At 42.4% G+C, this 26,190-nt stretch overlaps 1 protein-coding gene and 1 long non-coding RNA gene across 2 annotated transcripts; one reads left to right on the forward strand and one right to left on the reverse strand.

The window, feature by feature from the left end:
• Nucleotides 1–22,083: 22,083 nt before the first annotated feature.
• On the forward strand, nt 22,084–22,665 carry LOC130731845 (uncharacterized). Its single transcript, XR_009016846.1, has 2 exons — nt 22,084–22,140; nt 22,233–22,665. It is a non-coding gene; the product is annotated as an uncharacterized LOC130731845 (long non-coding RNA).
• Nucleotides 22,666–23,957: 1,292 nt separating this feature from the next.
• Nucleotides 23,958–24,680, reverse strand: LOC130736027 (uncharacterized). Its single transcript, XM_057587888.1, has 2 exons — nt 24,249–24,680; nt 23,958–24,143 (listed from the first exon to the last, which is right to left on the reverse strand). Exons 1-2 carry the CDS (start codon nt 24,678–24,680, stop codon nt 23,958–23,960), a joined length of 618 nt encoding a protein of 205 aa, XP_057443871.1.
• Nucleotides 24,681–26,190: the final 1,510 nt, after the last annotated feature.

Consider the following 26,190-nt stretch of genomic DNA (forward strand, 5'->3'; position numbering starts at 1 on the left):
CAGAAGAGACTCTTCTGAGTCTGAAGGGATTTGTGTCTCTCATTGAGCCAAAATCAGTTGATGAAGCTCTTGAAGACAAAGGCTGGATTCAAGCAATGCAAGAAGAGCTAGATCAGTTCACCAAGAACGATGTATGGACCTTAATGCCTAAACCTAAAGGTTTCCATGTCATAGGAACCAAGTGGGTGTTCAGAAACAAGCTAAATGAAAGAGGAGAAGTAACAAGAAACAAGGCAAGACTGGTGGCTCAAGGCTACAGTCAACAAGAGGGAATTGATTACACTGAGACCTTTGCTCCAGTAGCAAGGCTTGAAGCTATAAGGCTACTGATTTCCTTCTCAGTAAATCACAACATCATTCTTCACCAGATGGACGTCAAGAGTGCCTTCCTCAATGGCTACATTTCAGAAGAAGTGTATGTCAAGCAACCTCCTGGATTTGAAGATGGCAAACACCCAGAGCATGTCTACAAGCTTAAGAAGTCACTCTATGGATTGAAACAAGCTCCCAGAGCGTGGTACGAAAGGCTCAGCTCCTTTCTTCTACAGAATGAGTTTGTAAGGGGTAAAGGTGACAATACTCTCTTCTGCAGAACCTATAAGAATGACATTCTTATAGTTCAGATTTATGTTGATGATATCATTTTTGGTTCTGCTAATCCCTCCTTGTGCAAGGAATTTTCTAAGTTAATGCAGGCTGAATTTGAAATGAGCATGATGGGAGAACTTAATACTTCCTGGGAATTCAAATAGATCAAAGACCAGGAGTCACCTATATCCATCAGAAGAAATACACCTTGGAACTTCTGAAGAAGTTCAACATGAGTGACTGCAACATCTCAAAGACTCCAATGCATCCAACATGCATTCTTGAGAAAGAGGAAGTTTCCTCTAAGGTTTGTCAGAAGCTCTATCGTGGAATGATAGGCTCTCTTCTTTACTTAACTGCATCTAGACCTGATATATTGTTTAGTGTGCATCTCTGTGCTAGATTCCAATCAGATCCTAGAGAGACTCACTTAACTGCTGTTAAGAGGATCCTCAAATATCTGAAAGGAACCACTAACCTTGGCTTGATGTATAGAAAAACATCAGAGTATTCACTTTCAGGTTTTTGTGATGCTGACTTTGCTGGAGATAGAGTGGAAAGGAAAAGCACTTCTGGAAGCTGCCATTTCCTTGGATCTAATCTTGTCACGTGGTCAAGCAAAAGACAGAACACAATTGCTCTATCAACTGCTGAAGCATAATATGTCTCAGCTGCCACATGCTGTACACAAACCATATGGATGAAGAATCATCTAGAAGATTATGGGTTGTCTCTGAAGAAGATTCCTATTTATTGTGACAACACAGCTGCTATCTCACTCAGCAAGAACCCCATTCTACACTCAAGAGCAAAGCATATAGAGGTAAAATATCATTATATTCGTGATCATGTTCAGAAGGGCACTCTATCACTAGAGTATGTTGATGCTGACCATCAGTGGGCAGATATTTTCACTAAGCCCTTAGCAGAAGATAGGTTTTTATTTATTCTTGAAAACCTGAACATGGATTTTTGTCCAGAGTAAGGTTTTCTTCAGAACTTCTGACCATGGTACCTCTGAAGTCATCAGATGTTACCTCTTTCAGAAGTTACTCGATCAGAAGCACTTAACCCACTGGTTAAACTTCTGTGGTAGACAACAATACACGTGTCACTTCATTTGTGACATAGTTCCTTGTGTCGCGTGGTATATCTGCTATAATGATGATGTCTACTCTCCTCTACTATGCTATTTTCAGACTATATACTTTATAACCGTTGATTTTGCCTTTAATTTCTTAGAAAAACTGTCAACGGTTACCATTAAACCCACTATATGCACTGTCACACACGATCTCCCACTCACTTACACTTACAGTTTTGAAACTACCCGTGTGCATTGCATTCATTCATACTTCTCCCTCCAACATTTCCCCTTTCTCTCTGAACCCTAAAACCTCATCCTCTGAAAATCATGGGCAAATCGAGGAAACCTAAGGCGAATGTTTCTGCTTCTACCACACAAACTGCCAAAGATCAGGAGAAGCAAAGATTCGAGGAAGCTCAGAAGATTCTGAATGCACCAAATGTAGTCACCTGTGCAAAGAAAGTGGAAGAACTGAATGTGTGCTGCGAAGCAAGAGTTGATTTTGATAATCTTGCTCAACATGGGTTTGATATCAGGAACCAAGTCGAGTTGCAAGGATGGTCTGGGTACTTCAACAGGCTCGTTGGTCCAATCTATCACAAATTGGTTGTCGAGTTCTGGAAGAATGCAGTTTGCAATTACTACTACGTCGTCTCCCATGTACTGGGCAAGAAAATTGTGATCTCTGAAGAATCTATTGCAAAGCTGCTGGGTATGAAGTTCCAGGAGGGAAAAAGGATCAAGAATGTTGAAGCAAATGTTGCTAGAATGAGGACCGTTGTCAACAAGGCGCTCTATGATAACTAGTCTTACGAGAAAACCAAGTACAGCTTTAAGGACTTGAAGTCTGAGATGAAGATTTGGCAAAAGATCTTCATGCACTGCATTCACCCTAGAACTGGAGGAACTGATTACCTGAATGCAACTCAGAAGGTAATCATGTACTACATTTCAACTGGTGAGCTTATATGTCTGCCATTCCTTCTTTTCAATTATCTGAAGGAGTGTGTTGAGAAATCAAGGACCACAACTGGTTCTGAGAACAAGAGATTCATCTCCTACATTCCGTATGGAAGGCTACTGTCAAACATCTTCGTCCAAAACAAGCTTGTTAAGACTCTATCAGATCTTGAACTTCACGAAGATCTGGCCACGACAGTTGGTGATACCCTCAATGGCACAAAGTTGAAGAAAATGCAGATCATTGAGAAGATCAAAGTTGCTCCCAAAGAAGACACTTCTGATGAAGTTCGTCGGAGGAATTACCCCATTGATGACTTCCCCATTTGGTCCAAGAAGGACAATCCAGCATGCATTCTGGAATATGTAAGGATGCTCAGAAGACAAGGAGATCCTATCACCCTTACAGAATTTGTTAACACTCTTCCTGAAAGTCCTCCTAATCTGGCTACCAGGAAATCCAGGAGAGCAACAAGCAGCAAGCCCTCAGATCCTAAGGGCAAAGGAATTCTGATAGAGGAACCTGCAAAGAAGAAGGTTGCTTCCAAGAATGTGATCATCAGGGAACCATCTTCTGAAAGGTCTCTGAAGAGAACCTCAACTCAACAACAACAAATGTCTGATTCTGAAAGCTCAGAAGACACATGGGAAGATTCCTTAAGTGAGGAGACTGAAGATGAAGATGAGCAGGATGACCATGAGATCATCCAAAATGTGATTCAGGGTATAAGAGACTCTTCAGATGCTGAAGAATCCACAGATTCTGATGAGGTCCACTTGGTAAGAAGAAGAAAGCTGCCTCTGAAAGGTCCCCTTCAACAGAAAAAGACAGTTGCAGAACAAGCATCTGAACCAACTTCATAAGTACAGAGAGAAAGAAGATCTAAACGCACTTCTGATCCAGCAAGGGCTGCAAGTCTCACCAGAACCTCACCCATCAGAAGCCCCAGTAAGGTAATTACTGAAAGCATTAATTCCGATTCTGCTTTAGTAGTTATACCTGAACAACCCCTGCCTATATCTACTTCCATGCCTACCTTAACCCAAACAGCACCCACTCAACCTGAAACACAACCTCAAACACAAGCTGCACCTCAAGCTCCTACTTCATCCATCCAAACAGCTACCACAGCCATCCCTTCCACTCCAATTTACACTTCAACCACATCCATTTCAACTGAACCAATACCTCCCTTCAATTCCTTCATTCAAGGCATTATTCAAAGTGAGGCAACTCTAAAAACCTTAGTTCAACAATTCTCTCCCAAGCCTGCATCCACTCCACACACCTTTCTCATAACCCAAACTGGTGAGATCCCTGCTGAGAAAGAGAAGGAAGATGATGATGTCCAGATCCTTGAGTCGCCTTTCAATGTGAAGCCCCTTCAACAAATTGCTTCCAATTTTGAAGATCGGATTCCAGACGCTGCTGAGACCTCCTATGTATCCTTGTCTAACTACTCAGCAGTCAACTCACAGGATCTGAGTTTCACTTCACCTGAGAAGACTGTCACCTCAAGGCAAAGGCCAGATACTATCTCTGAAGCTGAGCATATGGATGAATCAGATCACTCAGGCGTCGAGAAGGGTCATGAGATTGATTCCATTCCTTCTGAGCACATGGAAGAATCAAATGCTTCGAGCTCCAATGCTGCCAGAACTCCTCAGCCTGTTCTGACCCTGGCCACCTCCTTCCTCCCTCAGAGTCTTCCTCAACTCATTCAGGAGTTTTCTGCAGAAGCAATCAGAAGGGTGAACTGGCTGTATCAGTTAACTAATGATCAGTTTGATGCTTCCCTTGTTGATAGTCTATGGTCTGCATTTGAGAAATGGTCAGAAGGCAAAGGTCATGAACTTCAGAAGCAACTTAGCAGGGAGAAAAGACTAAGAGTTCATGATGCATCCGAAAGGGCCTATGAGCAGAGGCAGAGAGTGCTACACAAGGTTTGTGAATCTTTGAGAAAAGCAATGGCTGAAAGACCATGTGTTGTCTCCGAATGTACCTTAGAAGATGCTGTGATGCTCTCAGCAGAGGAAGAAGAAGAAAGCACTGATGGTATAGTCATTCTGGAAGATGCAGGTGCTGATGAAGTTCAGCAGCAAGGGCCAATTCAAGTTGACATTGCAATGTCATCAGAGGCTGAAGATGCTCTTCATGTTCAGGCTCCAGAAGTTCCTACATCTGATCCAGCTCCAGAAGTTGAAGTTCTTGCTGCTCGAATTGACAGAATTCAGAATGATCAGCAGAGATTGTTTCAGATGGTTGAGAAACAAGGACAAGTTCAGACTGAGCAAAGCAAGCAGATTGCAGAGTCCTCAAGCAAAATGGAAGCCATCATGAAGTATCTTATGGACAATCTTCCTTCCACCTCCAAGCCTTGAATCCCTCATCTCTATCATGCATACATTTAATTGTTATGACTGCATTTATTTTATGCTGACTATGCTTAATTATTCTTATCTGATTCAATGCACCGTCCATTTAGTAACTCACATGTCTTTATGATTTGATAAGTTTTATGCATGATTTTCTGTTACCTTTTCTCCTTATAATCTCCGCAATCCTTCTTCTCCATCACAACGCAATTCACTTCCTCATCTCTCTGTTTCATTCCTCCTTGTTCAAGAATGACTTCTGTCGACTTAATTTCTGAACTCAAGACTTTGGTATTTGACCAAGTCTTTCCATGGAGTGTTAATCTCTCTTCCTCTCAGATCTCTCAAGCTCTTGAGAAGATTGAGCATCTTCTGACCTGTTGGCTCACTTCTCATCAGACTCACTGTCTTCAGAACCTTCAAGAAGTTCTGAATGATCTTCTCTGCCTGACCAATCGCCAGGAGGACATCGAAGCTCAGCTCCAGGGCATTTGCATGCTTCTGGAATACGAGGAAGATCACCATGAAGCGGATCAAGAGGCTGTCCAGGAGAATGTTGCCCTCAAGGAGGACCTGGCTACTCAGTTAGCCTCAATTGATAAGGACATTCGTCCTCTCCACCTTCAACTTCTCTCCATGAAGAATTCTCGAGCTTTCCTGTTTGTCTAGGCTTAGTCTTCTTCCTTCCTCTCGATCCCTTGTACTTCTTCTCCATTCAATAATAATAACCTATCTTATTTGCATCACTTCTCTGTTATTGTTATTGTTGTTTGCGTTTTTCACTCTTTTTGATTATGACAAAAAGGGGGAGTACGTAAATTGGTTTTTGATAAATTTTTATATTACATAAAACCAGTAGAGGAGAACAAGTATCAATACTTATAGCACATAGATATTGTCAAGCGTCTCAGATAAGGAATACATTTTGAACTAATCTTGCTTCTGACGCCTTATTCCAATTATATCAAGACAACTCTATGTTATTATGTGATATACGCTAAGTTCTGAACCATCACTTCTGATGAGTATACATCCATTCAAGCGTAAATTCTGATCACATAACCAGACTCCGAATCTAGATTCTTCACAAATTCATCAAGTCATAGATTCAGGGGGAGTCAGGGGGAGACCCTTGCTCAGAATCCGGTGTTAACTCAGATTCAGAAAGAGCATTGCAAACCGTTACACAAGGATAAGTTTAATCTCTGATCCTTCCTTTCCTGTGTATTCAGTTTATTGTGTAAAAATTGTTCATCAAAATACTTGTTTTGTCATCATCAAAAAGGGGGAGATTGTAAGAACAAGGTTTGATCAGTGGTTGCATCTCTATGTTTTGATGATTACAATTAAGGTTTGTGATGATGAACAATTGTGGTACCCTAACGTTTGTCTTTTTAAGTTGTGACAAACAGGTTCTGAATCTGACCCAAGCCTATTCGTTCAGAAGAAGAAGAACCAAGGGCTACTAAAAAGAGAGCTCATTAACCTACCATGTTCGTTCTGAACAGTGGCAAATCCTTCAGAAGCTCTGAAGATGGAAGCTCTCAAGAAGATCTGAAGAACTCAAGTCAGAAGTTCTGAAGACCAGATGTTCCAGTGGAACGGTCCAGAAGCAGAAGACTCAAGTTCTGAAGATTTACAAGAAGTTGGTTCTGAAGGCCCAAGCTATTCTAGCTCTGACGATCAGAAGTTCTGAGGAACTCGTTCAGTAGCAGAAGTTGCATGGTCAGAAGAATCCAAGCTTCAATCTGACGATGATCAGAAGCTTCATCAACGTTCATCTGAAGCTCCTTCATCTCAAGTCAACTGGTGAAAGGACAGGTCGCTATCACAGTACAACGTCGTACAAGTCTCAGTCTGTCCGCCACCTACCTTGTACAGCCTAGCAGTCTGATATTACAGAATTGCCACTCAAACGGATGAAACCCTAGCAACGGCTACATCACAAGCCTTGGAGTATATAAAGGCTGAAGGAAGAAGAAAGAGGCTAAGAAACTGTGCTGAAAATATTCAACATATACGAACCATTCTCTTAGCATTATTTCTTCACTGTTCTTAAACATCTGAGTTTACTATTCGCTTGTTAGAAGCACTCATTGTAAACCCGAAACCTTTTACATCATATTGTAAAGTTCATCAAGAGACCAAGGTTGGTCGGATCTTGAGAGGACTGAATCAAGGCTGATTCAGTATTTAGCTAGTCTTAAGAGGATCGGTAGATCAGCTTCTTAAGAGGATACTAGTGAGAAAATCAGTGTACTGTTAGTCACTTAGCAGGTTGCAAAGTGCAGTTGTAACACTCATTGATTTTAGTGGATTGCCTTCATCAGAAGAAGGAAGAAATCACCTTCACAGGTGGACTGGATTAGCTTGAGCTTTTATCTCAAGTGAACCAGGATAAAATACTCGTGTGCTTTACTTCCTATCATTCAGCACTTAGTTTTTATCTTTGAGTTTTGAAAAAGGCCAAAAGTTTACCCGAGATTCAAAAACTCTATTCAAACCCCCCCTTTCTAGTGTTTTTCGCACCTTCAGGATTAGTTGTTATAAATGCCGTTAGGATCAAGCTTATCAAATTTATTTTTCGAAATTCCAATTTTGAATTTCCGAGCTAAAAACACTGACCAAAATACCCCTGTTCTAGTTTTCGACCCGATAATTTTTCTGAGAGTTTCCCTGGCCTAGGTGTCGCCTAAGAATACCTAGGAATTAAATTAGATCGAAGAAAAAGTTCGGAAACCCTATTTTCTAAAGTGGCCGAAATTTAGTGTTATGGTGCCTTGTCCAAAAATAATTTTTGGGTCAGTATGGCCTGAGCTATATCGTAGCTCTTTCAATTGTCTAAATTTTGGCTTTGGTTTCGTGTCATTCCGAGTTCTGTAGCTCGAGTTATGCGCGTTTTAGCAAACGAAGTCTCCGTTGTCCGTTCGTGCCTAAATGTCGAACTCTAGAGCTTCGAAAGCTTCTTTTCGGGTTTTGATAGTGTTATTAGTTGTATTGTTTCTTAGCGACCAAGCAATGATACTTTGCTTAAGGTTTGGAACGAGTTGAGCTGAGGAAAGAGACTTTGGAGCAATTGGTGAGGTTTCACAACTGAGGAGGACGCCCGGGGAACTTGCTGAGTTCGGGAGTTTTATTTTGGATTGGACTGGGATGTTGAGCTTGGATGGAGAAATTGGCAAAGGTAATGGTAACTCAGTTTTAGCGCGTCTTTGAGTCTTGCATGCTTTTATCGCACTGCATGCGTTTGAGATGAAGGTGTTTAATTTGATTGGCAATTGATTGAAATATTTGCATGTTTTGCAATGTTGTATGTGTAAGACCCAGGATTTTAGAATTAAATAAATAATTAATTTCCAACTCACGCATATGATTATGTGTAAGCGTGAGAGGAACTTAACTTGTGTGTGATGTTTGGATCAGTATTATGAAGAAGAAAATTTAGGAAAAGACATAGAATATTACTAAATCCGCTATAGGTTATAGCACGAGTTTCATTCACTTCCGCCTTAGGGCGAAAACGTTAGAAAAGGGCTAATCTGCTCTTAAAGCACTGTAGAAACGATATTCAAAAATATTCAGAGGAATATAAGAATTTCTCTTATTCCTTTCCACGACAAGTGTTTCGACACGAAACCCTGAAATGTACGAATGATCGATTTCGATTCTCGGAGGTTTGCCGAAACTGAATCCCTGATAGCTCAAGAACCTTAAAGTAAACTGTCGATGAAGACTTTTTCTATTCGGAGCTTCAAATGAAGATTCCACACACGTACACCCATTTCTTTCGATGTTTCCAATCTTTCTTCAGAAGGAAGTTTTGTCATCCGACATCAACTGCAAAAAGTAACTTTTCGGGTTAAATCGATTAACACCGTTAGTGAATCGTTTGCTTAAATTCTGAGAAACCTGTTTCGAGTTCTGAAATTCTGTCGCCGGATTCTATCTTATGATTCACAGAGGAATGTGCAGGAAAAAGGGAATCGCGAAATATTCATTTTCCCGCGTTTTCCATTTTCTATAAATAGCTTGAAAAATAAAAAAAAAATTAGGGATTGCAGAATAGTCCTTAGACTTTGTTAGGTTACTTAATGTGATTTCTCAGTTGAGAAATTGGGGCGTTACAATTGTGGTATCAGAGCTTTGGTTGAGAAAACCAGAGCTTTTGGGTAGAGTGTCTGCTTAAGATGTTTGAACTCTGAGACCGATTGATGGGGTGTCAATCGGAGGAAGAGTGTGCTTGATTACTGTTTATATAGATTATTTTTGAAGGTTGTTCGTAAGTGAATAACCTTATGCTAGTTATTGTTAATTATACATTTGATATAAGTATATACATAGTTAGTTATTATAGAACTTTGTGTTGTTCTGACCTGAGTGTCTGTTGTGGTCTTTGGCTGTTCATGAAAACAGGAACAGGAGGTTTCCACAACTGAGCGAGATTTAAGGTTCAGACAACATGAATCCGATGGAGCAAGCTATTGCTAATCTGACTGCCCTTATGGCACAACAAGTTACCAACTCCGCTGCAAGGGAGGAAGCTGAAGCTCAACGAGCTGCTGCTGCTGTTATAGTGACTGCACAGAACCAAGCTGAAGAGAATGCTCGTCGTGTTCAGCGTGAGGAGTGTGAACTAGCTGCTGCTCAGACCAGGGGTCTGAACGATTTTAAGCATCAGGATCCACCGAAGTTCTCTAGAGGCTTTGATCCGGAGGAAGCTGACCTTTGGCTCCAAGAGTTGGAGAAGATCTTCATCTTTCTGCGTACTACTGCTGAGATGAAAGTAGATTATGCGACCTACCTGCTGACTGGTGAAGCTGAGTATTGGTGGTGTGGGGCTAGGGCTATGATGGAGGCTGACCATCAAGCCATCACTTGGGAGTGTTTCCGTGGAGCTTTCCTGGACAAGTACTTTCCTAATAGCGCTAGAGCCGCTAAGGAGGCACAGTTTCTGAGACTTCGTCAAGGAAGCATGACCGTTGCTGAGTATGCTGCAAAATTGGAGTCGTTGGCGAAACATTTTCGCTACTTTAGGGGACAAATAGATGAAGGCTATATGTGTGAGCGCTTCATTGATGGGCTGAGTTATGAGCTGCAGAGGGCGGTGCAATCGCTGGGCCTGAATCGCTACCAAGTGCTGGTGGAGAAGACCAAGGGGATTGAGGCTATCGACAACGCAAGGGGCAAGTACCAAGGAAGTGGAGGTCCGTCTAGGGCTAACCAAGGAAGAAATGACAAGGGCAAGCACTTTCAGAAGAAGTCGTACATTCGCCCTCAGGGTAGGGGGACAACTTCTGGGTCCTTTTATCCCTCGGGCGGGAATGCAATTGCACCGAAACCCATGTCAGTGAGTTTGGAGGGTGTGACTTGCTTCAAGTGTAACCAAAAGGGACATTATGCCAGCCACTGTCCCGAGGGTCCTCTGATGTGCTGGAACTGCAACAAGCCAGGCCATCTCGCTAGGGATTGCAGGATTCCTAAGGTTGAGGTTGCTGCACTTGAATTTGATAAAATATTACTTGTATTTCATTGATTAATACTTGACTATAGACTACAATATATATAGACTAACAAAGAGATAAAAACAAACTAAATCTATCTAAACCTATCTCTAATTAAATAGATATCATCTCTATTTAAATAGATACTAATCTAAAATAGATAAACAAATCTTAACAATATCTCTATGAGATAAGACTAATAATAAACTAAATCTTAATAGATATTCAACACTCCCCCTCAAGCTAAAGCTTACTTAGCTTTAAGCTTGTAACAAATCGAACCCAAGAAGAAAAATTATCTTAATAGATATCCCTTAATAATGACAGTCTTGGCAAATCTCTGAATTGAATAACTTTTCAAACTTTTAGTAAATCCATGGCAGCAAAAGACAACTTCTCATACTTCAAATTGAATAATCTTTTGAACTTCTGCTAAATTCATGGGCAAGACAAAAACCAATTCTTCTGGAGTGTCGTAGGGTAGCTGAGCCAGCAAACAAGGGCGAAAAAAACCAGCAACAATACGCCCGAAAACAAAACAAGGCTGAAGCAACAACTCACCAACAACAACCACACAGAAATAAAACATACTTGAGGTCGATCGATTGATGGCTTCTAAGACAAACAATGGTGTCAACTTTGACACAGACAACTCTCAAACATTAGAGAGTGGGCCAGCGCAACTCGCAGCTGAAGCCCTAAACCAGAATCAATAACTCTCAACTAGGGCCAGCGCAACTCGCAGCTGAAGCCCTAAACCAGAAAACCAAACAATCGAGACGAAACAAACGAAGGTGACATTGTCACCTTCAAAACCAAATTGCATAAAGTCAGCCAAGAGCGGTATTATAAGAGCATCTCGATCAATGAGACGCAAACAACAACTCAAGTCTCAAAATCCAATGCGGAACCTGAGCGACAAAACAGAGTTAAAACTCTAAACCAAACCAAACCAAACTAAAACAAACTAAACCAAACCAAACCAAACCAAACTTGGCCAACAATGAGAGATGGCACGAGAAACGTCCAAACAGGGTCAAAATAGCAAACCCACAAACCAAACAGGGAGAGGACGACCGGATGATCACAACTGTGACGACACAACACACGTCAAAACAGAGGATCCTTAAAACCAAACCTGGCTGATACACAAAGAGGACCAGCTAGAACAAAGCAGCGGAGAGAGCGGCGCGTGGACTTTACACGCAGAGAGATGGGAGGCACGTGAGGGCGCGTGGCTTGAAATCCGACAGTGGTGGCTGACCGTAGTCTCTAATAACACTTCCCCTCAAGCTATAGCATATATGTCATATGCATAGCTTGTAACAAATATAATTAAGATTTAACAATATCCAGATCCTCCCCTCAAGCTAGAGCATATATGTCATATACATAGCTTGTAACAAATATAATTAACTTGAGAAGTTGCTGCTGCCGGAGAGAGATATTCCCAATAATAGTCCAAAATTTATACACCAACAAACCACACAATGCAAAACCAATTCTCCACTTTAATAGAGAGCAAAAATCTTTTCCAACTCCAAAACCACACTGTGCCATAAAAAAAACAAGAAACCAAAACAAGAAACTAGAGCCAACCATGTTCTGAATCTTGAGATCCTTAAATTTAGTGTTGAAACAAGTTTTTGAGTAATACGAGCATACTTCCTTGCTGCCAATCTGGACCAATGGACTTCTGGAATGGAACAGGGAGGAGAGGAAGACTGGTTCTGGGCAAGAACCGCCAAAAACCGAGAACTGAAATTCTTATGCCTAAGAATCTGGAGAACATGTGGGCAAAAAGGAAAGAGAACAAGCGTGAGGGCACCATGTGTCTTGCCACAACTACACCAATTGTAGTTTTAAGTCCTCGTTTAGACTACCAAGAGTAACCAAAAGTGATAACTATTGTCCACCAAACCACTGCTCCATCAATAACTTGCAAACGAAACCCAAAGAAGCAAAAACCACAGTAATAAAATCCCACAGTAGCATGGTTCAGACACTTTAACACGAGTCACGGCCACAAACGACACGCAAGAAGGGCAGATATGGAGAAACCAACCGCTGGAACAGAATCAAGAGAGCATGGCGAACCTTTCTGTGGAAGCGGCATCACGAACGATGGCTGGGAAGGCGGCACAGCGAACCGACCGTTGATTTGATAGTGGTTGAACATTACTAGGGCTCCAAGAGAAAGGGAGCCATAATCAGAAAGAAACGAGGCCGTAAGAAAACGGCTAGAACTAACAAGCGGAAGCAAAGTAAGAAAAATAAATCCAAAGAGATTTGGAAAGTCACCATGAGGGGGCTCACGGGGGAGGAGCCCCCTCACAGCGGAGGGATCAAAACTAGCTCTGATACCAACTTGAATTTGATAAAATATTACTTGTATTTCATTGATTAATACTTGACTATAGACTACAATATATATAGACTAACAAAGAGATAAAAACAAACTAAATCTATCTAAACCTATCTCTAATTAAATAGATATCATCTCTATTTAAATAGATAAACAAATCTTAACAATATCTCTATGAGATAAGACTAATAATAAACTAAATCTTAATAGATATTCAACAGCTGCAAATGTTGCTGGGGCTAGGAGGCCTACTGCTAGTGGAAGGGTCTACTCGATCAGTGGAACTGAAGCTGAGGAAGACGATGGTCTGATCCGCAGTACCTGCGAGATTGCGGGTAATTCCCCTATCGCGCTATTTGATTCTGGTGCTACGCATTCATTTAAAGACATAGCTTGTGCGACAAGGTTAAAGCTAGAAGTGTCAAAGTTACCGTTTGACTTGACAGTGTCTACCCCTGCATCTAAGAGCTTAGTAACTAACACTGCATGTTTGGAATGTCCTTGGATGTACCTAGATAAGAAGTTTGTAGCAAACTTGATATGTTTACCTCTCAAGGGATTGGACGTGATCATAGGCATGGATTGGTTGTCCCACCATCATGTTCTTCTTGATTGCGCCAATAAGGTAGTTATCTTTCCCGATGCTGGACTCGCCGAGTTTCCGAACTCGTACTTTTCGAAGCTCTCTTTGAGGAAAGGAGCTTTGAGTTCTCTTTTGTCTACAACCGTGATGGAAGCTAAGGAGAATGGAGTACAAAGAATAGCTGTTGTGCAAGAGTTCGAGGATGTATTTCCCGAAGACGTACCTGGAATACCTCCAGTCAGAGATATGGAGTTCACAATTGATATGGTCCCAGGCACTGGACCTATATCAATCGCACCGTATCGTATGGCACCGGCAGAACTGACTGAGCTGAAGAGTCAACTCGAAGATTTAACCAAGAAGGGGTTTATTCGACCTAGCGTTTCTCCATGGGGAGCGCCAGTGCTACTTGTAAAGAAGAAAGACGGAAGATCGCGACTTTGCGTGGATTATCGACAGTTGAAAAAAGTCACGATAAAGAACCGTTATCCGTTGCCAAGGATTGACGATTTGATGGATCAGTTGAAGGGTGCTGCTGTTTTCTCGAAGATTGATATGAGATCGGGATATCACCATATTAGAGTCAAAGATGAGGATATCCAAAAGACGACGTTTAGAACACACTATGGGCATTATAAGTACTTGGTGATGTCGTTTGGAGTTACGAATGCACCAGCTGTATTCATGGACTACATGAATAGAATATTTCATCCATTCTTGGATCGCTTCGTTGTGGTGTTCATTGATGACATCCTGATCTACTCCAAGGATCAGAAGGAACACAAGGAACATTTACGTCAAGTATTACAAGTTCTTCGGGAGAAAGTGTTGTATGCTAACGCGACAAAGTGTGAATTTTGGCTCGAAGAAGTAAAGTTTCTAGGACATGTCATCTCAAAGGAGGGCATTGTTGTGGATCCTAGTAAAGTGGAAGCGGTACTTGCATGGGAGCGTCCTAAAACTGTGACAGATATAAGGAGTTTCATCGGTTTAGCTGGATATTACCGACGATTCATCGAAGGTTTTGCTAAGATTGCAGGACCATTGACGAAACTCACTCGAAAGAATCAACCTTTTGCATGGACAGAGGATTGCGAGCAAAGTTTCCAAGATATGAAAGAGCGTTTGACGACCGCACCAGTTCTGACTATACCACAAGAGGAGGAACCCTACGAGGTTTACTGCGATGCTTCGTACCAAGGTTTGGGTTGTGTGCTGATGCAACACCGAAAGGTTGTGGCTTATTCTTCAAGGCAGTTGAACTACATGAACAGAACTATCCTACGCATGATTTGGAGTTAGCGGCTGTGGTATTTGCGCTCAAAATTTGGAGGCACTATCTTTATGGGAGCACTTTCACTGTTTTTAGTGATCACAAGAGTCTAAAGTACCTGTTCGATCAGAAGGATCTGAATATGAGACAAAGGCGTTGGATGGAATTTATCAAGGACTATGATTTCACTTTGTTGTACCACCCAGGAAAAGCAAATGTTGTAGCAGACGTTCTGAGTCGCCAGACAATTCATGTTTCATCGCTGATGATTAAGGAATTGGAACTTATCGAGACTTTTCGCGACCTCAGTTTGGGTATGCAAGTGACACCTGGAAAATTGAGCTTTGGGACGGTGACGATCACTAGTGATTTTCTGAACGAGATCAAGGTGAAGCAACTGTTAGATGAGGAGCTGATCGAGAAACGGAACTTGATCATTTTGGGAAAAGCGCCGGGTTTCGAAGTAGGAACCGATGGCATTCTATGTTGCAAAGGACGTGTTTGCGTGCCATGTGACATGGAGTTGAGAAGGATGATTCTTGACGAAGGCCACAAGAGCAGATTGAGTATTCATCCGGGATCGACAAAGATGTACCAAGATCTAAAGTTGAATTTCTGGTGGTCAGGAATGAAGAAGAATGTAGCAGAGTTTGTGGCGGCATGTCTGACATGTCAGAAGGCGAAGATAGAACATCAAAAGCATGCGGGTATGTTACAGTCACTTGATGTGCCGGAGTGGAAGTGGGACAGTATCTCTATGGATTTCGTGGTAGCTTTGCCAGCTACAAGGAAGAGATTTGATTCCATTTGAGTCATTGTGGACCGCTTGACGAAGTCAGCACATTTCATACCGGTGAAGACAACCTATAACGTGGAGGCACTTGCAAAAGTGTATGTCGCTGAGATTGTACGACTTCATGGAGTACCCTCGAGTATTGTTTCTGACAGAGATCTGAAGTTTACTTCGCATTTCTGGAAGGCCTTGCACGAGGCGCTTGGGACGAAGTTGAGGTTGAGCTTTGCCTATCACCCTCAGACGGATGGGCAGACAGAGAGGACGATACAGTCATTGGAAGACTTGTTGCGAGCCTGTGTTCTAGATAGTCAAGAAAGCTGGGATGAGCTGTTGCCGTTGATCGAGTTTACTTATAACAACAGTTTTCATTCTAGTATTGGAATGACACCTTATGAGGCTTTGTATGGAAGGAGATGTAGAACTCCTCTATGTTGGTTTCAAGATGGTGAACATCTTCTCGTTGGACCTGAATTAGTGCAACAAACTACTGAGAAAGTAAAGCAAATACAAGAGAAGATGAGGACGTCACAGAGTAGGCAGAAGAGTTATGCTGACACACGTCGGAGAGAACTAGAGTTCGAGGCGGGAGACCATGTGTTTCTTCGCGTGACACCTACTACTGGAGTGGGAAGAGCGATAAAGTCGAGGAAGCTGACACCGAAGTTCATTGGACCGTATCAGATTATCGAGCGAGTCGGTAAAGCAGCTTATCGGATTGCATTGCCACCATTTCTGTCCAAGATTCATGATGTGCTACACGTGTCACAATTGAGGAAGTATATTCCTCATCCCTCTCACATCATCAAGGAAGATGACATCCAGCTTAGAGACAACTTGTCTTTTGAAGTGGCATCAACGACGATTGAGGAACGTAGGATCAAGCAGTTGAGGAACAAGCCGGTTCCTCTGGTAAAAGTGATTTGGAACCAAGTCACTGGCGATGTTACTTGGGAACTAGAAGAGAAGATGAAGGAATAGTATACGGAACTCTTCAGTGAGCCTTAAGTTTCGAGGACGAAACTTTCTTTTTGGGGGGTAGTATTGTAAGACCCAGGATTTTAGAATTAAATAAATAATTAATTTCCAACTCACGCATATGATTATGTGTAAGCATGAGAGGAACTTAACTTGTGTGTGATGTTTGGATCAGTATTATGAAGAAGAAAATTTAGGAAACGACATAGAATATTACTAAATCCGCTATAGGTTATAGCACGAGTTTCATTCACTTCCGCCTTAGGGCGAAAACGTTAGTAAATGGCTAATATGCTCTTAAAGCACTGTAGAAACGATATTCAAAAATATTCAGAGGAATATAAGAATTTCTCTTATTCCTTTCCACGACAAGTGTTTCGAAACGAAACCCTGGAATGTACGAATGATCGATTTCGATTCTCGGAGGTTTGCCGAAACTGAATCCCCGATAGCTCAAGAACCTTAAAGTAAACTGTCGATGAAGACTTTTTCTATTCGGAGCTTCAAATGAAGATTCCACACACGCACACCCATTTCTTTCGATGTTTCCAATCTTTCTTCAGCAGGAAGTTTTGTCATCCGACATCAACTGCAAAAAGTAACTTTTCGGGTTAAATCGATTAACACCGTTAGTGAATCGTTTGCTTAAATTCTGAGAAACTTGTTTCGAGTTCTGAAATTCTGTCGTCGGATTCTATCTTATAATTCACAGAGAAATGTGCAGGAAAAATGGGAATCGTGAAATATTCATTTTCCCGCGTTTTCCATTTTCTATAAATAGCTTGAAAAATCAAAAAAAAAAAAAATATACCCTTGAATTTTAGGGATTGTTGAATAGTCCTTGGACTTTGTTAGGTTACTTAATGTGATTCCTCAGTTGAGAAATTGGGGCGTTACAGTATGCTTGCTTATGTTGAATGTTTTCTGAGGCTTGTGCCAAATGTTTTCTGTAGGCTTCGGCCGAGTGAACTTACTGAGACGTGTGTCTCCGTTTTTTGAGAGGCTTCGGCCGTTTACTGGTTTCTGTCATTACTGATTTCTAGTGGATAAGACATGGTTATTGTTGATACCTTGATTGTTGTTATAATAAAATAGTGAGGTGAGTTAGTATGCATTTTGATGAGACGTATGTTTGTTGATAATATGAATGACATGTGATTATGTTGATTTGATTATTGAATTTGAGATTGTTGTTTGAGTGACCACTGAGTAGGCATGACATGTTTTGAAAATACTTTAAAGAGAAAAAAATATATATATATACTCGTGTTTACGAATCATTTTGGAAAATATTGCATATTTATTTGAGCAGGTTGTTACCGTGACCCCTGAAATTCGGGGCGTTACAGGCATTCAGGAGTTATCGTGCTCCGTCTGTCCCGTATATCTGGGCGTTATTAAGTGGCAGTTCAGTGGTTATCGTTTCACTTCTGTCCCGTCTTGTGAGACGATATTGATCGATCCATTTTGGTGGCAGCATATAGTTGCATTTTAGGGCACCAACATTTGATTCCGTTGATTCGGTTTATAACTAATTTAATTCTATGTTGTTGATTCGGTTGATATCTGAGTTTAGTTGTTGATATCTGAGTTAAGTCCATGTTGTTAAGTTGTTGATATCTGATTTAAATCTATGTATTTAAGTTGTTGATATCTGATTTAAATCTATGTTGTTAAGTTGTTGATATCTGAATTAAATCTATGTTGTTAAGTTGTTGATATCTGAGTTAAATCTATGTTGTTAAGTTGTTGATATCTGAGTTAAATCTAGGTTGTTAAGTTGTTGATATTTGAGTTAAATCCATATCGTTGATTTTGCTGATATATGGTTTGATTTCATGTTGTTAGATATATGTTGTCATCAATCTTGAATTAAGTTGCTAACTTATGTGCCATGTTATGCACTTAAATTTGAATAGCATGTTTTTCTCTTTTATGTGAGGTAGTTGTATGGAGTTAACCCTTTCTGTTTGCTACTTGTTGTTTGGGCGCTTAACGCTATTAGGCGATGACGAATCTTCGATGGAGTTAACATTTGTACGAGTCGGAGAGGAGAACTTGAAGAATAGTGGAAGACATGAAGAGTAGAGTCGGGTGTAAGGCTAGAACCTTGAGATAGAGAGCTTACCATTATTGGTTAAAGCTTGTTTAAGGATTTTATGGATTTATATTTGAGATTCCAGGTAGGTTCCGGTGCAATTCTTTCATGCGGTTCCTTGATGTGGAAATCGTAGGGAGTATGTCAGATTTATGGTGTCATTGCATAATAGATTCTTTGATGAATCTAATTCTTGTTAGGTTTTGTAGGTTGTGTGCTTTCGTTTTTACCCTCGGGTACTTGCCTTGTTCAACGCTCGATGTAAACGTATTTACAGTTGGGAGAAGGCATGACATGTTTTGGAAATACTTTGAAGAGAAAAAAATATACTCGTGTTTATAAATCCTTTTGGAAAACATTGCATATTTATTTTACTAGATTATTAACTGTGACCCCTGAAAGTCGGAGCGTTACAATGGTGATTGGAGTAGAGCGAGCTTGATGTCATAGCTTTGGAACCCTACTTCAGTGAAGACGCATCTAACAATTGGGTAGTCGAGGATTGAGAGGATAAAGTGTTTGAGCTCAGCTTTCAGCAACGACGTCATTTGGTTCCGATTTTGATTCTCCACCATTTGGAGGAGATGGAGGCTCTCCAGGTGGCGCCGCTGGTTGGCCTGGGCACAACTGATGGCTGCCATGAGCGAGTTCGACACCAAGGGGGGCCCTCATAACCTCCGTCGTTGGTAGTAGGGAAGGTGGTGGAGAAGTGAAAACAATTTAATTTTTAAATTTAAATATTTAAAAAAATCAGAGAACATGTGATAGGAGGTGAAATGACCCTTATGAAACTTGCGCTTAGTAGTGAGTTCCAATTTATAAGCACTTACTTCATGAAAGGCACCCGAAGGGGATTACGGGAATTGGGTTTAACACCCCAGCCCTTAGGCTTCCCGCCCCACTTAAAGTGGGGAAATTACCGGAAAGCCTCTGGATTAATATCGGTAAATGATTTTCCGATACGTATCGGTTTATCATTTTTCGATTCGTATTGATATAACAGCATCAGATAGGTTTTGAAACACATAATTTTCAAAACCCATTTCCCTCCCCAAATCACTCCCTCTTCAAATCTCTCCCAAACTTGCGTTCCACCACTCCAAGCTTCGGTCCCATCATCATCAAAGCTTCCTCAAAGCATCGGAACTCCCATTCCATTACATTCAAAAGGTAAGTTTGATTTTTATTGATTCTCTCACATTGATTGATGATTAGAGGTAGTTGATGGATTATTAGGTGAATGTTGAACACTAGGGTAGTTGATTATTGATTAGAGGTAGATTTTATTGACTGAAATGGCATGAAACGGTCATGGGCACGAGTGGGTCGTTTCCAGTTCTGGTTCTGGGTTACTGTAAAATCGGAAAAACATTTTCCGATTCTGTAATGGAAAATGTTTTTCCGATTCTGTAATGGGAAAACATTTCCCGATTGTAAACCAGTTGAAGCCAGTTTTTTTAAGCCAGTTTTTTTTATAGTTTTCCTCCATCTATTGGGCTGAATATTTTGTACAAATTTTCAAATATTTTAGTGTCATGACACTAGGAAAGGGTGTTGATGGTATCGACTTATTAGAACTAGGGAACTTCCTTAATGTTGCATTTTAGTTATCTAGATTGACAAATTAGAAAGGGTGTTGATGCTATATGAGAGATGTTTGTTGCTATATGAGAGATGTTTGTACAAGTTGTAACTGTTAAAGTTGTTCAAGTTGTAATTTGATGTTAAATTTGTTTGCTTTTCATAGGAGAATGAAGGGCGGGAGGAAGAGGTCTCGATCTTCTACAGTCGATGATGCAGAGGATCGCCACGAGTGCTTGCATGCTTCTACGCGGCGCGGCGACCATCGAGCAGCTAGTCAGGCGGTTGAGGCTTCGGCCCCGTCTCCGTCTCCGTCTGCTTCTCCGGCCGGGGCTCCGTCTCCGTGTCCGTCTGCTACAGCTCCGTCAGGTTGTCCATCTACTACAGCTCCGTCAGGTACTCCGGCTAAGCCTCAGCCTCATCCTACTCCGGTCTCTCCGATGGTTGAGTTACCTCTTGAGGAGACATCTGGCGAGCAGTCTTCTTCGGAGCCCAGTGGCGAGGAGTCTGCTTCTGAGGCCAGTGGTGAGGAGGAGGAGCCTCTTATTCTCCAGGAGGAGATTGATGCTGCTGATGTGGTGCCAGAGGAGGGGGCACAGGGCGGTGCGGATGACGACCTCATCCAGAGGGTGGCACCGTTTCCCGGGGGGCCTGAGGATCTTTCGCTTCTTGCGCATTATCCTGACCACAAGGCTCCTTGGACGTGGCAGGCACTTCTTCGCACAGACCCGCGGTACGTGGACCGTCGGACATTGAGGGTGGCCACTGTTGGGGAGAAGGTATGGAACCTCCCCTGTAATGGCGATTCAGAGGCCCACACAGATGTGGAGACAGACCCAGCTGTCATACTGGCCCTTGTTGAGAGATGGCATGAGGAGACGAGTAGCTTCCACATGCCGTTCGGGGAGATGACTATCACCCTGGACGATGTGTCGGCTCTTCTCCATCTTCCCACAGGGTCGAGGTTCTACACTCCGGGCAGAGGGGAGCGAGATGAGGTTGCAGCGCTCTGCGCCCAGCTCCTGGGAGGATCTGTTGCTGATTATCTGGTTAAGTTTGAGGCGGCGGGTGGCCAGAACATTCGGTTCATTACTTTGAAGACCATGTACACGTCTGCTATGGATGGTATGTCTTAATCATTACTTTATTAAGTTGTATTTATTTTTAGCGTATTATTAATAACTGTTAACTTAATTCATTTCATTGTAGAGGGACGCTATGAGGATGCTGCTAGGATCTGGCTGGTGAACCAGCTTGGTGCCACCTTCTTTGCCAGCAAGAGTGGTGGTTACCACACTACTGTCTACTGGATCGGGATGCTTGAGGACCTCGGTCGCGTGTCGGAGTACGCGTGGGGTGCGATTGCGCTGGCATCGTTGTACGAACAGCTGAGTCGTGCTTCCCGCAGGAAGACAGCGCAGATCGGTGGGTTCACCTCCCTCTTGCTGTCATGGGCGTATGAGTACATATCCAGCAGCGTCATTATCAGGACGGAGGTCCCCGGCTACACACAGGACCAGCCTAGGGCGCAGCGGTGATCGCGCATTCCGGACTCGATGAGAGACGAGTCATGCTCGATGAGCTTACAGTGGATGATATCACATGGACCCCTTTTGAGGACCATCGAGATGTTCGACCGCGGGATCCCAGGGCCCTCTATTCCGGCTACATCAGGACACCTTACGGCCGGTCTGTGAGCCGACATCTACCAGAGCGGGTTATGCGCCAGTTTGGCTTCATACAGGACATCCCTCGACACCCCTCTGAGATCCAGACGACGGGGTCCCTTGCTGAGACCACAGATGCTGCCTATGCTAAGTTTGAGCCGCACCTCCGCCCTCAGGGGATACCTGCTACATATCCGGGAGAGGCGGTGGAGGGTTACATGAGGTGGTATAGTAGAGTGTCCCATGTGTTCATCATCCCTGAGGATAGGAGGGAGGAGCTTAGTGCCGTGGTAAGTTTGGATTCTAAACTTGTATATTATTTTTGTTCATTCAATTGTGATTTTTGTTAATGAAATTATTTTTGTATATTATTTTTATGCAGTCTGCCATACGTAGGGGTGTGGAGTTGTTGGAGCAGTCCCTGGAGGTGCCAGGTGCTCTTGCTCCAGGGACACAGCCCCGAATCCTCACGGAGAGGGCGCTCGATCTCTTTCGACGGAGTTCCTTCGTTGGTACCCAGGGAGTTGCCTTTTCTGCTATTCGAGGAGCCGCAGCTGCGGGAGGCAGAGCTCGTGGAGGCAGACCACGTGGAGGCGGAGCTCGTGGAGGCAGAGCTCGTGGAGAGGGTGATCCTGGAGAGGGTGTTCGTGGAGGTCGAGCTCGTGGACCCAGAGGTCGCAGGGGGCGGGGTCGGGGAGAGTGATTTTATTACACTTGTTATGTGGGATCCATTATTATGTATATGTTAGGACTTTTTATGTTATGTTATGACTCTTGCCTCGTTTTATTTACATGTGTTATATTTTTAGTCTTAATATTATGACTCTTATAATGAAAAAAACAGAAACAACGACAACATATAAATAATTCAAAGCATGTAGTAATCCATGACAATAAGTTAAACGGTTACACAACCAAATTAAACATAAGCAACACCGAAAACAAAATTATTCCTCTGTGATATCGATGAAGTCATGGGGTCCGCAATCTTTTGGGAATACCTTCACTAGGTTGGGCAATGTTATATTAAGATAACAATTAGTTCCTCTAGGTGCAAACACAGCAACCTGCAAGTGAAATGTATACTTTAATTAAACCATGCTTAACTGTCCAAAAAATGAAGCAAGTATCATGTTTAGGTTTCAGACCTTTTGGAGAACGAGAACAGATCCAACAGTTATGTCATTCGCAAATTCACTGTGAGTAAAGGCCTTGCGGTGGATGCTAGCATCAACAGCACCCGTGGGGTCCTAAATTTTTGAAATCGTTTGAGAAGTAAATAAGAACGGTTAGTCAAGGGGGACCAAAAACAAGGCCTTACAAAAGCAAGGACAAGACATACCTTGAGGGTAACTTTCGCATCTCCAAACCCATTGGGAGTGCAAGATTTGATAACAGCAACAACATTCTCCACCCTCTCAACGTTCGCTGTCAGAGAGCCCAGCGGAGTGGCTATTCCCCACTCTTGCAGGGCTGATAGCCAAGCATGTGAGTTGAAATCAGGATCGGTTTCGGTTGATCCATGATCTAGCACACGCCTCACGATTTCCTGGGTCGGAATGAGTGGTGTGTTAGGGGTGGATCTACGGGCATACATGGCAGCCTGGATGGCGCCAGCCGGGCCAGGAATGAGAGGACGAGAGCTGCCAGAGTTGTTGCTTTGACCTTTGCAATGGCGGAGGAATGGATTTGGGTCTTGTTCCATTGTGTAGAATGAGGAGTAAGAAGAAGAGGCAAGACACAATAGACAGGAAGATGAGGAATGAAGAGTAAGAAGAAGAGGCAAGACACAACAGATATTTATAGCTCAGGAGTGCGGTCAAAACATTTAAGGTGTACTGGTGGATGGTAGAAGAGTGGTTGGGGCTGATGGTTGAGAGTAATGTCAGGGTTGGTGGTGGAGGGTAATGAAAATGAAAATGACAAGAGTACATCAAATTAACATTACCAAAAGTACATCAAATTAACATTACCAAAAGTACACGCATGAACCTGCCAATCTACGATGATGTCTAGATTTTCATCATTAACAACAACCTGTGATAAGGGCCACATTCTACCAAATTACAGAGAGTTTACAAATTAATATTACACAATACAAGAACATTCAATCTGTGGTGATGTCCACATAGTCCGCATGACCACTAAAAGCACCAAGCCAAGCTTGGAATTGTGCATCATACATGCCTAAACGTGGACCATATAGGTTGCGCCAGTATTTGGAGGCAAGATCAGCGTGCCAATCCCACTGGGGAGCAATAGTCGGCATAGGATGTCCAGGAGTTAATTGGAGCTGCATTTTAGAGAATAACCATAAAATTAGATAACTTCCACATACAAAATTTAATCGACAAGCTAGTAGGCAACTAAAATATTAGTGTATTTGGTCAAAATATACCTGTACCCAGTGATTTATCACATGTCCAATAGCTATAACAGTATGCTCATCTCGTGGGCCGGCTCCTATCAGTGGAAAGTATGTGTTACAACCCATAGAGGATAAGGATACGAGAACCAATTGGTACTTTGTGGCAACAAGGTATCCCATCTCTGGCAGTTGAAACCATTTGTCAGGGGTGGCCGGGTCACCAATAGGAAGAGTGAGACGATCATGTAAGCCATAAACAACATCTGTGCCCCACATCCTATTATACATTAACACATTGGTCTCAAGTTCTTGTATCAATGAAGCCCTAACCCAAGGCCAACCGTCCCGACCGGCGGAATGCCCTAGTAATGCAGCAATGGATCTATAGCCACAGTTACCATCATCCTCAACATCTGTAACTGTGTCAATATATGGATGGAGAAAGGCTGGAAAGTTACACATGAAATGGCTTGTATCAGACTTCTTCACACGCTTCTTCCTCTTTGCTGGTTGTGAAGACTTCTTTTCCTCTTTAATCTTCTTGTCAGTAAGTTCAAACGCTGAAGGATCACGAGTCAAGGATCCTATTGCTCGACCCTTGGGTTGTTTGCTCTCCTTCAACTTAGCAGTGCGGTTGGACTTTATCCGAAGCTCAGGAGTACATAGTGTACTCCTTTCAGGACAATATATCGCCTGAAGCTTCCTCCTTACCATACTCTGCCCTCCAGTATCCAAAGAATGGAAATAACGTGTCAGTGCCTCAACTTCTGGGTGCATCTCTCCATGGTTTAGTCCGCAAATATCTGAGCTGCCAGTATCTGCAACAGGTACATGCTCCCAACTTAGGCTCTTCCAGAATGGATGAATGGCCTCGTACGGAATCCTCTCATAATCTGCAAGTTCACAGACATGTTACATTGAATCACAAATATAAATAATTGGAAGTAGTTGACAGGAGAGTGGTTGACCGGTAACCTGCAAGTTGACAACCGCAAGGTAGTCCATGAGTCTCTCAATAAGCAATCGCATCTGCCGCCGCAGGCTCGCATTCTTGTCAGTTCAGCATCAATGAGTTTCAGGCATTTGATTGACACAAATCCCCTAATATTTGTGTAGAAAGGGGTCTTGAAAAGGTAATCAATTTTATTCATACTGCGCTCAAACGATGCTACTATCTCAGTGTGACGATTGGTGGTCAAACTATGCGACGCATCCCATGATGTGGCCAGGTCACCCTTACTGTTCCGCAACATCAACTTCAAGCTGGCATGTGCACCTTCAGCCCTGCAAACAAACAACGCACATGTAAGAATTAATACTGTAATAATCTATGAAATGAAATACATATAACAAGTCATAACATAATTTTTGTACCTGTTACTTGTTGTTGTTCCAAAATGCATCACATGATTTGTCCATGCCTTGGCAAATTTCTGCTTGTGGACCAACCATGTAGTAGAACAATAAGTGGCAAATTTCAACTTGTGTTTATGCTTGCACATGTTAAACAATTCAATCCAATGAGCTTCAAATTCTGGAACTGTTGGAGCATCTACCAATTCGGCCCACTTGTCCATAACCTCTTGAGCAAAATCATCCGTGCCAACATACTCTTTGCACTTTGCCAAAACACACTTGTTGATGTGCCACAAGCATAGTAAATGGGTGGTGGTGGGAAGGCTTTGTGAAACAGCACTCAATAAGGCAAGATCTCTGTCCGTCACAATCACTCTAGGCAACCTGGATTGGTCGGAAATCAGAGACTTCATACACTCCAATGCCCAAATGTAGTCATTTGTGGTCTCACTGCCAATGTAACAGAATGCTATTGAGTATGTTTTATCCGTGGAGGTCAGGCCAACAATCTCGAGCAAGGGTAGTTTGTATTTGCTGGTCTTGTATGTGCAATCCATGATCACTACATATGGGAATGTGTTGAAAAGTTTGACGGCATTCGGATGAGCCCAAAATA

Source organism: Lotus japonicus, chromosome 1 (genome assembly GCF_012489685.1).
Source record: "Lotus japonicus ecotype B-129 chromosome 1, LjGifu_v1.2".
Taxonomy (NCBI): domain Eukaryota; kingdom Viridiplantae; phylum Streptophyta; class Magnoliopsida; order Fabales; family Fabaceae; genus Lotus; species Lotus japonicus.